Consider the following 14,847-nt stretch of genomic DNA (forward strand, 5'->3'; position numbering starts at 1 on the left):
CCAACAGCAGTCTCACACATGTCACTGCCTAGTAATCGCAAACTAGCAAACGCACTCTTAGATCCCTCAAACTAGAAGTCACACACAACTCACAGAACACTCACACACTCACAGACTAGCATTTACTTTCTAAACCCCATTTGAGATTTGTATTTATGTTTGCTTATTTGTGCATAGTGATTAATACTATTGTTTAAAATCACAAATATCATCAAACATATGTAGTAAAGATATGTTCTCATGAAATAATTTATTGTTTCTAAACAAATACATAAATAAGTTATATGAATATTAAATATAATAAATTAGTTTAGAAACAAACACTTAATAAGTATTTTGCCCTGCATTAAAAAAATAAACCTAGTTTTCAGAATTGATTTCTAACTGTCTTAAAAGATGAACTAGTACTCCGTCTTTTTCTTCACATTTTAAAAGACCTTCTTCCATTAGTGAACTATTTTCTGAAGATATCTTAGCACCCTAACCAGCTGGTGTTATTCAGAGTTCGGGTGACCTTCTTAGACTTCATGTTGAACTCAAACTGCTTATGTCCACTGAAGAAATACAAAAGACCTGCAAATAATAAAGAAACACTATCAGTGCATTGTGTAATGTTTGTGAAAATGATTTACTTTAATATAGAATCGGTCAAGAAGGAACATCGTCATTTTGTTGAGGTTAACTTAAACTTTTCCAAATTACCCTTCAATTTACAATATTAACATCTTTAAACAAAAAATATAAAGCCGATCATGGATAAATACTGTAGTAAATAGTGCAAAACAGCAGGGACCCTTTTGTTATGCAAAGAAATTATTTCTTGGTCTAGCTGTTTCATCATACATTATATTGCAGGGCTGTCGTTGCATTTTTAGTACTGTCTAATTAAGTAGACACAACAGTAGCCATTTCAAGACAATATTGTTTTGCAGTGTTACATTTATATTGTGCTACGTGGCTCTGACAGGCACCGAAGGGCATTTGTGGACTGGTGACATGCTTCTTGGTGGCAGTGCTTGGATGGAGGAACATGTGCCTGTCATGCGGCCTGTGCGAGTAGTGGTTTGACGTTGTGTGTGAGGAGCAGAGTTGAAATCTTGTCCTGTTTGTGTCACTGCAGCTTGGTGAGTAGTAAACATAGTAATACAACTGTTGTGCTTAAAGAAGACATTGTGCTGCTGGGGAGAAAATGCATGAATTTTGTGTGCCCTCCTATGTGGGGAGTACTTTGGTGCTGTGTGTTTATGGCAGGGACTGCTCATGTGGTTAAATAGGACACTGTGGTTAGGAGGTCAACTCTTTGGCACTGCAGACTTCATTCAAAGCTGAGAGAACATCACAGACTCAGATAGCAGAGCCATAAGCTGACTCAGGTGGCAGAGCCATAAGCTGGCTGCCTTACTATACCCTGTCTTGAAGATTAAGGGAGTTAGGCTTTAAGAAACATCAGTAAGTGTGTTTGGAAACAGTGGATTGTGCTTGTGCTCTGCTTAGATGGTAATAATGACTTGGGGTTTTAGTGCAGGGAAGAGGGAATGACAAGTTAAGAAAGGCAAAAGGTGTTAGGGCCTCATTTATGAAAAGTGACACATCGCTGCGAGAAAACAGCGATGCGTCACTTTTCATTGCGCCCTCCTTGCAACCCCAATGATGCGTCAAATTTATAGTATGATGCATCATGTCGCAAGGAGTTACAGATACGTCAGTATTTCTGACATATCTGTAGGCGCAAAAATGACGCATTGTTGGAGTGTGTCACAAAAGTGACGCAACTCTAGCAATGGGTCATTACACATGGGCAAATCCCATGTGAAATGTGCCTGCGTCAGTCTTACACCTCCCATGAGGCAGGCGTAAGATATTGACACATTTGCGTCCTAGAAGTGGCGCAGTGAAATCTTATAGGTTTCACTGTGTCACTTCTATGACCCTTTCTTGCGTCGGAATGCCCCCCCTGCATGCACTATACCTGGCGCAGGTATAGTGTGGCGCAGAGGTTTACAAAGTGACGCATCTACCTAGATGCGTCACTTCAGAAATATGGTGCAACAAGACACATTTTTTACGCTGCTGGTGCGTCTCAAAAAGTGATGCACCGGCAGCGCATAAGTGATGCAAGGGCTAATAAAAAAGCCCCTTAATTTCTTCTGGTTCAGTACTCTTGTTACAGGGCACACATTGTTAAGTCAGCAATCAAACATGTTTCCTTTCCTGGGTGTGTTTTAACCAACCTTGGAGTTTCTTTTTCACCCTGCTCTCACATAGCTGAATTATAATGTATAATAACACTTCTGATATTTCAGTCACAAGTTCGACCAGTCCAATGCTTTAGCTAAGGGATCTCCTTACCATTATCTTCGAAAACGGCATGAACTTTCTTGCCAATCCCTGGAAAGTCATCTTCGATCCGTCGTGGAGAGCCTGTGTCCATGGTCTTTCTGGATTCATCATAGCTGTAGAAGCAAATAGTTTAGGAGGAATTAGGATCTTCAGTTTGGTGAAACCAAGTCACATCAATTATGTTTTCATTATTATCATTACTATTACCATCATCATTAACATCATCACTATTATGTTTCATCTTTTTTATATTTCAGTTCACCACCCCTAAGAATTATGATCCATAATTTATCAGCTGGAACTTCCATTAAAGATTCACTGATATTTATTGTGGCTGGCAGCTTCCAAGAGCAACACTGAGCTTTCTCTCCACCAGCAAGTTCAGAGCTGATAAATGCATGAATGGTGTGAACTGCAGGAGCCATATTGTGGAGCTACTGCACAGCCCTAAATTAATGCTCCTGCGCCTCCTGCTCTTCAATGTGGTGCGCAATATTAGTAAACTCTGTAGTGCCGCTGAACTTGATGGTGCAAGACTGAGTGCCCTCAACTACCTTAGAACATGCCTTGAAGAGCTCCAACAAGTTTGCTACAGTACCCCTAGATCACCCGCGCTGGTGATAGGTACCACACCTTTGTCAATGGAAGGGCAGTATGGAATCTGGTGTTGAATTAGGATGTTAAATTACAGCTAAAATATGGAAAACTGTTGGTTGTTGGGACACGGCCATACCAAACAAGAGCAGGGAGCCCATTACTCCACGTGAGGGGGCTTAGTCCACCTGTAAGCCAATTTTCTACGACTTCATGAAGTGAGAGTGGTAGAAAATGTTAACCAGCACAAATTAGTTTCCCTTGGGTTGAGCAACAGCCTGGGGTGTGTTACGTTTGAGAAACCATCATCTGGTCAATGCACCCTCTTCCATTTATTGTTCCCCATAGCACAGGTATTGGTCCTTTCCTCTTCTCTCTGTAACCATCTGTATTGGCTAAATTGTATTTCATTCATTTAGATTATTTGCTGGAAACACATAAATGTTATTCTCTTTTACCATCTTCGCCCCTAATATTAAAGCCAAACTCACAAATTGCCTTATTAGGCTTGAAACGGCATTTGATGACTTGCCACTTCCCCACATTCTGAACAATATTAGCAACACCTTCCCTTCATCTGCAAAATGCTTTGCCGCACAACTCCACCTTGGTACCCCTGTCTTTGTACAGGGCTTCCAATTCAAGACCATCCTATTCATTGTCCTATTGGACCCAATGTGAGGAGCCATAAACACCCCCAGCTCATCCTCCCACTCAGTAGCACCTTCCGCAACATTAATGTTGTTTATGTTCCTTTAGCTTTGTTTCACGCCCAACTCATAAACTCTGTCCCATCCACCTCTTGGTTTATAAAGCCACCAACATCTGTCTTGCTGGGTCCTGCCTTGCTAACACTGCAACATCTCTGTTGTGATGTAAAATGTTTCCACATATATATAAATGGATAAATACAGTTGGTAATTTTTCATCATAATCACCAGGGGCACCTCTGAAATGTACTGAAAGTACCGAATGACGTCATCAGAACATCACAATCTGGCATGCTCACCTCCAGTACTGCTCTCCAACAAAGAAGTATGTTTTCTGTGTGCTTTGAAGATGTACGGCTGCGTTGATGTGCTTCACGGTCCTTGGGAAACCAAGTTTGTAGATGCTTTTAGGGTAATTGGGCAGAATGTCAAATCCCTGAAGAGCCCAGTATTTTGATGCTACAGGGAACACAAAATAAAGAATCGTTAGCAAGCCGTTAACTGATTCTTTATTAGCATTCTTTATGACGTCCCGATTAACCTTGAAAACATAGTAAACTACATGGAAGTAGGTCGTTAAAACCCTTTTCGGTCTGCTTTCAGTCGATAAATTACATTTTCAGCCACTGCTTAGTACACTTGTTCCTATATATGCAACACTTTTCACTGAAATTACATTCCACTGACATTCAGGTGGCAATCACTTTGCACCGACAGTTTTTAACATTTCCTTCTAGAAGCATTATTTTTATAGGCTCTGCAGGTCCACTGCAGGTGCAATGTCCTGGCACAGTGTACGGATCAAGGAGTAAATGAGAAGAATTTGTTTTTTATGTGATGCGAATAAATTATAGAGTGATTATCCACCCATAGTACAGAGGCTTAATGCAAATCCATGAACTTCTTTATTAAACGTTCCTTTTTCGACCCCTTGTTAATGTTTAATATTAAAATGTAAATTACATTACTTGACAGAATATCGCACACTCAAATTGATCAATACGTTATTAAGTATTGCTCTAACATGCGACAAAAGACACTTTAAGGCACTTGATATTGGTCAGGCCTCTTGTACTGTCATTATGCTGTGCACTGTTCACACCCAAAGACTGCGGAGGCCCATGGTATATTTCCATGGGTGGGGTGCGCAGTCAGATCTGAGACACAGGTGAGAGATGGTAACACAAGTGATAAAATAACCCAGAGGGTTAATGCACCTAATTACAGTTGTCTAACCAAGGCCCAAGTTTTGGATTATGGCAAGGGCCATTTAAAAGCTCAAACAGCTCAAGGTAAGGTCAGATTTATTGAAGCATAGCATATGCACTCCTGGGGGTTATAGGTGTGTCAAAGCTACTGCGGACTGATGCACTAAGCGGCATACACCCAGTGGAGAGTAAACATCTAGCGTGCACCCTAACTTATAGTTCATGAATGGTGATCATTCCAGGCAACTATAACTTTACTGCTATGGTGCTTCTGCATTGTTTCTCTTCTCAAGTCATGTAGGCTATCAATCTTTCTTTTTAAGATGTTGGGGAGTGGATTATTGCTTGTCCCTTCCTTTCACATCACAGATGAATTCTCATCCTCTAAATACTATAGAAAGAGCTGGGTTTACACTTTAGTCAAAATTATGCTATTCTCAAAATGATCATATTCTGATAAAGTTGAAATCATCCCCTGTGCATGGGTCATCATACGTAACAACACTGGAACAACGCCAACCCAACAATGACGCAGAAGTTGTTGGATGACCTAGGCCTGGAAGGTCCAAAATAGGTGAAGCCTGGCCATTGCGCCAGATTTTCCAACAGAGAAAAACAATGACTACTTAATGTATTTCATCTAGGTTGATTGCCTGGGCATTTATCTCATTGGATTATTCAGAAAATGTAAGCACATATGGATCCAAAGGACCTTCAATGAACACCCATGATCTGAGCAAACTATGGGTTATTGAGAATCATAGGTGGAATGTGACCTTCACTACAGCAGGAGCAGTCAAAGGGTTAACGCATGAAGCAACAATGATGGGGACATTTTTCAATCTTGAATCAGACAAAGTTTAGATTATTGGTGATCTTCAGCCATTAAAACCGGTGGGTCCTTTCCAGACCAAGATTCGCCATGGTAACAAGAATATGGTGGAAGTGATTATTGAATGTAAATACCTTTGAAGAGGAAAATCTCATCCGTCTCTGGATTTTCATAGGCGGCCTGGATACCAGATGGCAAAGACGGCCAAAATGTTGAGATTGGGTAATTGTAAACCTCTTTTACGGTTGGAATTCTGCGCCAAAAGGAGCTGTTTAGGAAAAATAAAAGCATATCAGTTAATTGCCATATCAAAATAATTCTCTACACTGTAAAACAATCAACACTATTTAGGGTATGTCAGCTTATAGAAAATAATTATATACGTTGAGAGAAGTGACACTAGAAATTCCAGCAAATGTTTTAATGCTAAAGATGTCACTATGAAGGAAACAGTCGTCTGTGCTTTTTGAGTGAGCCACAATTGTTTTTGGACCTGACCTAGCATCTCCAGCCCTACTCAATAATGCATAAAGCCAAAACTAGAAATGTTTTTCTTTACTTCACCTGTCCTTGAAAAAGAGGATTTCTCCGCGCAACATGGTGATGGCATCAAAAACAAGAGTTGGGTCACAGATGGATGGATTGATGGGAGACGAGGTAGTTGATATGGTGGTAGTTGGTGTGGCATCTTCCGGTATTGTTGGAACTGGGTTAGGAGATCCTCCTAAGAAAATGAAAACATAATGCCTTTCAAAATCAATGTGAAATAATATGCAATATAAACTTATGCATGTAAAAGACACCTTCTTTTAAATCTCACATTCAACATGAGTTGCTAGAACATAATAGTTTAAAGAACATATTGACCCTTTCTTGCAAATACATATTTTTACATTGTAGAAGGAAAATTAACATAACATGTAAAGTTAACTTACCATACAGGGCTTGAATGCCATCGACATCATCCTGGGGGAGTCGGAATTGAGCTGGATCAGTATAGGAGTAGGTCGGATACATCAGAGCACTGCGGTCACCAGAATGAGACAAGCCTAATGAATGGCCAAACTCATGGGCAGCCACCAGGAACAAGTTGTATCCTGTGGAACAAAGCAAAACAAATTTCACTACGGTCTACCAGAGCTTTTCTGAGTCTATATGGGCACACTGAGATCTGCCAAGTAAAACCTGAACTACCAGAGCCTACCAGAGCCTAAAGGATATATTATACCACCAGTGTTTCCAGGGACTACTAAACCCTATCAGAATATTTGAAGGCCTACCAATTTTTATGAGGTATACCAGACTGTTCCTGACCCTACTATGGTCTACATTACCATTAAAGCCTGTCAGGTTCTGGGTTTAACAAGATGAACAAAAAGTAGTTCCACTCCTTCGACAATAGTGTTGACCAAATAATGCCAGTTTAACAGTTACTACAGAGGAGCCTTTTTTGTAATGGTGTGTGCTCCCTATTGTGAACAGGGTTTATGGGCAAGCTCTGAACTATCTCAACCTGTCAATGTATTATGCAGACAAGTTCTAAGGTCATTGAGGTTACTTCCTGAACACCTGAATTCTTGTTTAATTACCTTTCAAGTGGGCATATTAATTAGTATTTTGTATACATTCTAAAATTAACAGGGAGACAAATAACTGAATGTGAGGGATCTTGGTATAGAATTTAAGGAGAATTTAAGTTTCGACTGACAATTTAAAGTATTATTTGAAAACGTTTACACCTGAAAGATATAATGGGAATCTAATCCAGCATTATCATTGTAATTTGTTTTTAATATGTAACTTTAGTCCCAAAAAGTGCATTTTATAGATTATGGGGCCTATTACGATGGACCGTCTCGGAAACGGGACTGACTGACCTCCGGTTGTTGGTCCCTACCGCCTGATTAGGATGCAACCGTACACTGTTCAGTCGCATTCCGACATTTCCCTATGGGAGCATGAGATATGGCCATAAACTGGCCGGAGTACATGCTTCCTAAGGGAAATGGGAGGTGGTGTTAATCCTTCACCTTGTGGCAGGAACTTAAAGGTGCCTGCCACGGGGTGAAGGGATTAACAGGGGGGTACATATGGTGCACCCTGGACCCCCAACCACAGGCTGCAGAAGCAAGGGGGCCCTGCTAAAGGTCCCCATACTCGCTCTCCGACAGACTTTCCATGTCGGAAAGCCCAGCATGGAAAGACTACCGGAGACCAAGTATAGTAATCCCAAGGGCGAAAGGCTGCCCTTTTGGAATTATGGGCCTGCGTCTGACTGGTGGACGGGATCCATGAGCCCGTAGAAAGCCGTCCGGAATGACCAGCCGGTTTCAATCCCAACTGGCTTAAGCAAAATCAGCTTTTCGGAATTTAAACAGACGATGAAGCCCGTAAGCCTCCGACCCCACGTATTTCCATGTATAATGTTCTAGCTTTATTTAACTCTTTTGAAGCTGAAGTCATGTTTGTATCTTTCTCTTGGATGGTGCAAAACAATTTTACGTAAAACTTATATGTTGTTTCCCTCAAATTATTAGACTGTGTGAGCTAATGTTATAACTTTGACATTGAAAACATGAGAATGGGGATGTGGGATCTTACGCTGTGAGCAGTGAAAGTGTCTACTGTATTAAATAAAATATTCAATGGTCAAATAATGCTAATCGAGACATTATAACCTTTAAGACGTTATCAGTTTTTGAAATAAAGAAATAAAGCTTGGCTCAATAAATCTCTTTCTGCAGATAACTACTACATAGTCCATACTCTCATGTAGGAACATTCAGACACAAAATGTTTTATGCATTAGAAAGTAAAAAACATAAACCAAAGTATCAATATTTGTTCAAAACTTTAATCCACTCATCGCTTCTTCAGACACCGCCCACACCTACCATTCATAGTGAGATTATATCAGTTTCACATACCTTAGTTTAGCACCCTTAGTATTACAAAGGGTGGTAGGTAGCCCAAGAAAGCACTTTATATGTGGAATGCAGACTCATTCACAACCAATTCCTTATCTATTTAGTAGTAAAATGGTTTGTTTTTTAAATGCTTTACTTAGGGTAGAGTTTTTGTTCCTCTGATTAAATTGCTTTATATAATCAAATTGATTTATTATTATAAGAAAGATTTATATGAAAGCAGTGCAATAACAAATATGCAAAAGAGAATGTAAATGTGACAACAAAGATGGCACTATGATGAAAGTATGACTGTATGGATATTTATTTGAGCTCGATGGAGATCGTGGCAGTATGGAACACCGGGGTAGATCCCGAGTTAATGATTTATGATCATTTACAAGCAAGGCAGGGTATCCATAAGATCCAATAATGTGGAACCAGGCAGTGTCATTTGAAGATACACGTCTTTCAATTCGCTGTGAACTGCACGTGGGTAGCAAAGTTAATTGTTTTATAATTGGCAAAGCACTTTATGATTTCCTCCAGGGGGCATTGACTAAAAATGACCTATTCATCAGGAGTTGATTTTCCCTTTGTATTTTGTTACTCATGACAACCCTCACATAAGTCTCACTCATTCCATGACACTTGAATGAGATTCAGAGAATGGTATCATGTATGTGAACACCTACCGGCCGACCCTGCGGTCCAGGATTCATCTTCATCAAAGTGCGCATCGCCACCAATTGAGTTCCCAGGTGCAAAGGCATGGGCCAGAGTTCCATGAGGTCCATCAAATGGGTAGAAATCACCATGCACTAAAAGAGTAAACAGCAAATTATCAAAATCTGCAGGAGTTGAAAGCTAAGGAAAAATGAGGAACAAGGGAGATCTCCCAAGGATGACTGCAGCACATTGATTCATCCTACCTCCTGCTCCAAAGGAGATCTGGATATCAGCCGTCCCCTCGTAGATCCGGCTGAAGGTCAGTGGGGTCACATCGCTCCAGACTTGGAAGGCTCTCCGGATCGCTCTATCTACATCAGCCTCAGCCATGTCAGGGGTGTGGTTCAAAATTCTTTTTTTATAAAAGAATACAAAACAGCAATATTAGTGATGCCTGTGTGCATTGGGAACAATAGTATATACTGTCATCTAAAACGTTTTCTATCATGTTACCTGTATGTCAAAGATGTTGTTCTCCAGGTAGGGCGGCCACCAAAATGGCTGTATTCGGCCGCATCAGCAACTCCACAGCGGGGCTTGTGCATCATTTCCAGTGTGTTGGAATCCAGCTTCCCCGTCACCTCCAGCCCAAAAAACGCCTGCATTTCTTGAAGTTTTTCAGAGAATGGACTGTGCTTTTTTCGCGTAATAGGTGTTCCATCTTCATTGAGGTTGTAGAATTTCTTTAAATATTCCTGAAATTAATACAAATAACAATTTAGTAAATTAGTTTACAAAAAACACAAAGGAAGGTCAGCAACCTCACTCACAACTGCCACAAGTGTTTCTTTACATCTAAATGAGGCATATCATGGAACTCATTGAAGATGAATGACTTTGTTTCTACTGTTGCATAGAAGATGTCTCTCTAGTCTTTCATTGGAGAGATTTCTGCAGTGTCAGAGGGCCTAGGGTTCATGGAAAACATGTTTGCGAGACAGTGGGCTGAGATTGTATGTCACAAAAGAGAACCTTGGCCTTATCTGGGATGCAGACCTGAGCTTAAATACTCCGATTGCGGCACTTGTGCACAGTGCATCATCAGACTAGGCAGCCGTATCGACTTCTGCCGCTTATCACCACAGAACAATGTCGGCTCGAGGCAAGGATCTCCTTCCAACTTAGAAAGTCACTGTTTGTAGGTCTTTCAGCAAAGTACAGTCAGAAGCAGACCAGTATCTGAACAGGGGTCGCAGAAAAGAGCGATGTTCAAGATGATACCACCAAGGCTGGACTGGGAAGTTAGATTCAGCAGTGGAAAACACCCAAATAATTGCCTATTACTACAGGGACTGCAGTGACCGAGCCTAGCATGCAGTGAACGAGGCTTGTGACCATCTCTGGGTAGTGTGGCAGCCAATGAACATTATACAGAACAATTTTCCAAATACAAATGCTGAAATGCCACCAGCCTTAGTGGTAGTTCTGATGAATAATCACATGGGGATGTTGCAATGCTTTAATCTCTAGTAAAGTAGCAAAGAGCATCATTTATCCGCAGCAGTAAACCATGTAGATGCCTCTAACAAAACCTCCTGGTGCTCTCTCAGGACAGTTTTCAGGGATAAATGGGTCTGGAGAAGCCTCAAATCTCCCAGTCCTAAAACCACTCAATTGTTCCCAAGCCTCCTAGGATGTTTCTGCTAGTGCCATATAGCAAGAACACCCTTGGTTATAGCTCAGCAAAAGTGCAACAGTGCATTCCTGCTGGAATCTGAAGTTAAGTGGCCTTCAATAAAGTCACTGGTATATTCCTCAGGGTTCTGTGTGCTAGTGACTCGCATTCAGTTCTAATGGCTTGTTCCTGCTTAGTTCTTCAGTATCTTCAGTCCTCTGACTCGATTTAAACCTAATAGTATATTTCTGTTTGGGTTCTGTAGCACAGTGACCCAAACAGATTCCCCCCACGAACTCTCAAAGTTGAGGAGAGTGGACTTTGTGTATCAAGTCACCAGTGGCCAGGATGTTCTCCCTAGTGATAATCTGGGTTGCCATAATTTACTTGCCTTTTGCAAATTTCCAATTAAGTTTTTGATAGCCCACTGTTTGCACTTGAGCCTTTCCTGACTCTGGCGTCCAGGCTACCATGCTGAGTACAAGACATCTGCTTCATCTCAGCACATGATGTGGTGTAAACATACGAAACAATGTTAAATATATTTGGTATGTTTGATTCATGCCTGACAATGTTTTCTGCCTTCCGTAATGAAGTGATGCCTGCTTCCTTTCATGGGGCAAAAGGCATCTTCTGCTCTTCCTTGTAATATGAGTGCAGTCAGCTGGGAGCCGCCTCTCAGTTTGCTGCTATGACATGTTTACATGCCCTAGGGCCATGTTTCCTAGTTCTCTTTAACTTCTCGTGCCACTTCATTGCTTGCTAATAGTGCACAGAGAGCAATTGCAAACTTTCAGCAAAACAAACGGTTTTGCATTTAGCTTTAATTTTTCTCGTTTCTCGTATTTTTACGCTCTTTGCTAATAGTGGAATTGTATTATGCTGCACTTATATAGCGCTGTATCCCCCTAAAAAGGCGCCAAACCAACGTTTACTTCACCTTTCAGGTTGGAACATTAAAATATCCCTTCATCCATATTTTATTAACTGACAAACCTCCAAGACTAAGGGATTAAACCTCCAACCAAAAATGATTTATAACATTCAGAACAGAACTTAGCATTTCTTGCAAAATGTTGTTTTCAAGAGTCGATAATTTGAAAAATAAAGTATCCTAGAACATTTACCACAGAACCAAATCATTCTATTGTGGGATTTTAACTCTTGCTTTCTGCGGACCGGAATTCTGCGGGGCTCAGTCATGGACTGAAGTCTGTCCCAGGACTCACCTCTGCCAGCTGTTGACTCTCATCGGTTACAGGCGCTGCAGGGAACGCATATGTGTGCAGCGCACACAGGAGCAGCAGCAGCGACAGGGACTTCATTCTTCTCTTCTCCTGGCCCTCCCTCTGCTCACTGAAAGGTCTCTTCGGGTTCTCTGCCTCGCCATCTCTCTGCCCCCCTTTTATACAGTCCTGTGAGCGGCCACCAGTCACCTGCATGAGTCACTCTTTACAACTTACACCAGATGCAAGTCCAAACACACCCAGAGTGCTACGTCATCTGTCTGTTTGCTAAAATCCCTCAATGGAGCAATCCATCCTGTAAAATTCTTCGTAGCCAGGAAGAGGTTTAACAAGTAAAGGGAACATTTTTTTATTCTATGAATTCTGTTGAGAAAAAAAGTCTCTTGCAAATCGCACTTTGAAACTCGTTATTTGTCATATGTCTGTATCAGCTATAATGCATATGTGGAATGGCCTTAACATTATGACTGCAATATCAATTATGAAGCAATATGGGCTAGAAGTCTGAAAGAAGGCCACTGTCCTGTTGTCCAAGGAATGTTCCTGCTTTTAGTTTTATTTATATTTTCATTAAAAATCATACCTATATTAAATTGCATGGTTTGGTGTTATTTTCATTAGGGCACCAACGTCACTCGTTAGCCTAGCTGGAGTGATGCTCTATCACATGCACGCAACAGAGAATGATCTACCTAGTTATGAGAAGTTGTTTAGTAACAAAGCTGTATGCAGTGAATGTTAAAAAGTGAATCTTCTCTCATGTCCGTTTCACAAAGCCCAACTTTGAAACATCAGAAGTCTACAGCTATAGGCTTTCTTCTACTCTTGAAATAGATTTCCAACTTTTGGGGAATTCACCTCAATTTTGGGAGTATTATTTGAAATCCAGATGTGTCTTGAGTTTAAGCTGTAATTCTTCTTCCCAAAACACAATCCAAAGTTTCCTACATGTGAGAAACCTGCATGAATAAATCAAGCGAAAACGTGGCCGTTTAACTTCTTTCTCTCTAAAGAGATTTTGGGGTCTTTACCTTTGGAGAAGCTCCTTTGTCTACAAGTCCATAAACATGGGGTCTTAATTCCCTTTCCAACCTAGAAAAGGTGCTTTTGTTGAATGATAGCAGCAGTTGCATATGTGTAAACAGAAACGACTTCCAAAATTGTGTATGTTTCTTGGTGTTCACTGTAGGTGACCAAGCAACTCTGCTTGTAAAATCCACGTTTCTGATCTGAATATTAAATATACAATATTGGAATGTCAGCCATATCATATTGCGAAACATTCACTATTGATGTGCACAATAGATTTTTCATATATCTAAGTTCCACCTAGCTACACAAAAAGATTTCTGAACCCTATGTATAAAAAAAAACTCCTTCAACTTTCTTACTGAAATAAATTAAATTGAATGTGATTGAATTAAAGAAACATTGTATACAGTGGGTGGACAATTTTACATTGTCATTGGCCAAAGGCAGAAGCAGATGTGCTGCAGTTTGGTTTCCTAAGTTCTGGAACCTCGGGTAGATTCACATCATTTGCATGAAGACAAAAAGTGAATAGTTTGCAAGGCATGGTATAGAATGGTCAAATCTCTCTCATATATGTCATTTGATGTAGAAAATACTTCATTTTGTTTTGCTCCCAGATAGCACAGGTTCGAGTTTTCAGGTGCCAACGTAACACTTGAGGGAGGTGGGCATTTCTTTAGGAGAGATGTAGGAGAGGCTACATCTTCCGGAATCTACAGCTCCGTTTCTGCAGTGAATACATTTTCAGTTCAAAACCTGTGAGCCTGGCAATACTTAGAAGGTGAAGCTGGTCAACTGGGGAATTAGATCAAGCACCAGTCATCGCGGGCTTTGATTGGAGATACTTCCAAACCTAGGATCAGACTGAGGTTTAACATTGCCAGTTAGAAGAAGAAGACCTTTCTAGAGAGTCCATTTTCTGCAAGAAATCTTCGTTGGAGGAGGACAAACCATGGCAAGTAATCGAGACATGAACAAGATAAATATTGAAAAAGCCCATGGTGTCCACAATTTTTTTTTATTGTGGACAGTAAAAATGGTAGAAGGGTGATGTCAACTCTATGAACCAAAAGCACGAAATATGAAACGTTTTCTCTCCTAAACAAACATTGGCATCCAGGGAGATACAAAAAGATACTGCAGAGCTTCTCTCAATTGTTTCAACTTTCTACACCGTTATGGGTGACCTTGAATAGCATATAATAATGTCTGCCTAAACAAAATACTTAAACAACATATAGGCTCAATTATTTCAGATCTTTAGGAGCAAATGTATTGTTGAGGGAAGTCCTGGCTGCTATGGAACATCTGCAAAAAAAGAAGGTCCCATTGACAGATGACTTCTTGATGGTCGTTCTGAAATAGTATTGCAAAGGTTTGTCTCTCTTGATCCTGGCGTTAGTTAACTCATTCAGAAAATAATGGAAACCAAGTGGTTCCTTCTTGTAAGAAGATGACATTTTGGCAAATAACAAGCTTCTTCCTGAAAGTTGCTAACACATTTTGCTCATAAATAGTGACTGCAAAATCTTTGTGGGGTTATTAGAGGCTTTCTGTGCCCTTTTAGCATTAGACATTTGTGAGATAATTCCAGCACGGTGCCTGGGTCTCAGTTGGTGGGAAATTCTATGCAG

General features: G+C 40.6%; 1 protein-coding gene across 1 annotated transcript; it reads right to left on the bottom strand.

The window, feature by feature from the left end:
* Positions 1 to 223: 223 nt before the first annotated feature.
* On the bottom strand, positions 224 to 12,300 carry LOC146801929 (matrix metalloproteinase-18-like). The gene is made up of 10 exons (XM_085621452.1): positions 12,164 to 12,300; positions 9,773 to 10,014; positions 9,523 to 9,671; positions 9,286 to 9,411; positions 6,620 to 6,781; positions 6,249 to 6,408; positions 5,819 to 5,952; positions 3,944 to 4,103; positions 2,350 to 2,453; positions 224 to 573 (listed from the first exon to the last, which is right to left on the bottom strand). Exons 1-10 carry the CDS (start codon positions 12,257 to 12,259, stop codon positions 473 to 475), a joined length of 1,434 nt encoding a protein of 477 aa, XP_085477578.1. The 5' UTR covers positions 12,260 to 12,300; the 3' UTR covers positions 224 to 472.
* Positions 12,301 to 14,847: the final 2,547 nt, after the last annotated feature.

This window comes from Triturus cristatus, chromosome 8 (genome assembly GCF_964204655.1).
Source record: "Triturus cristatus chromosome 8, aTriCri1.1, whole genome shotgun sequence".
Lineage (NCBI taxonomy): Eukaryota > Metazoa > Chordata > Amphibia > Caudata > Salamandridae > Triturus > Triturus cristatus.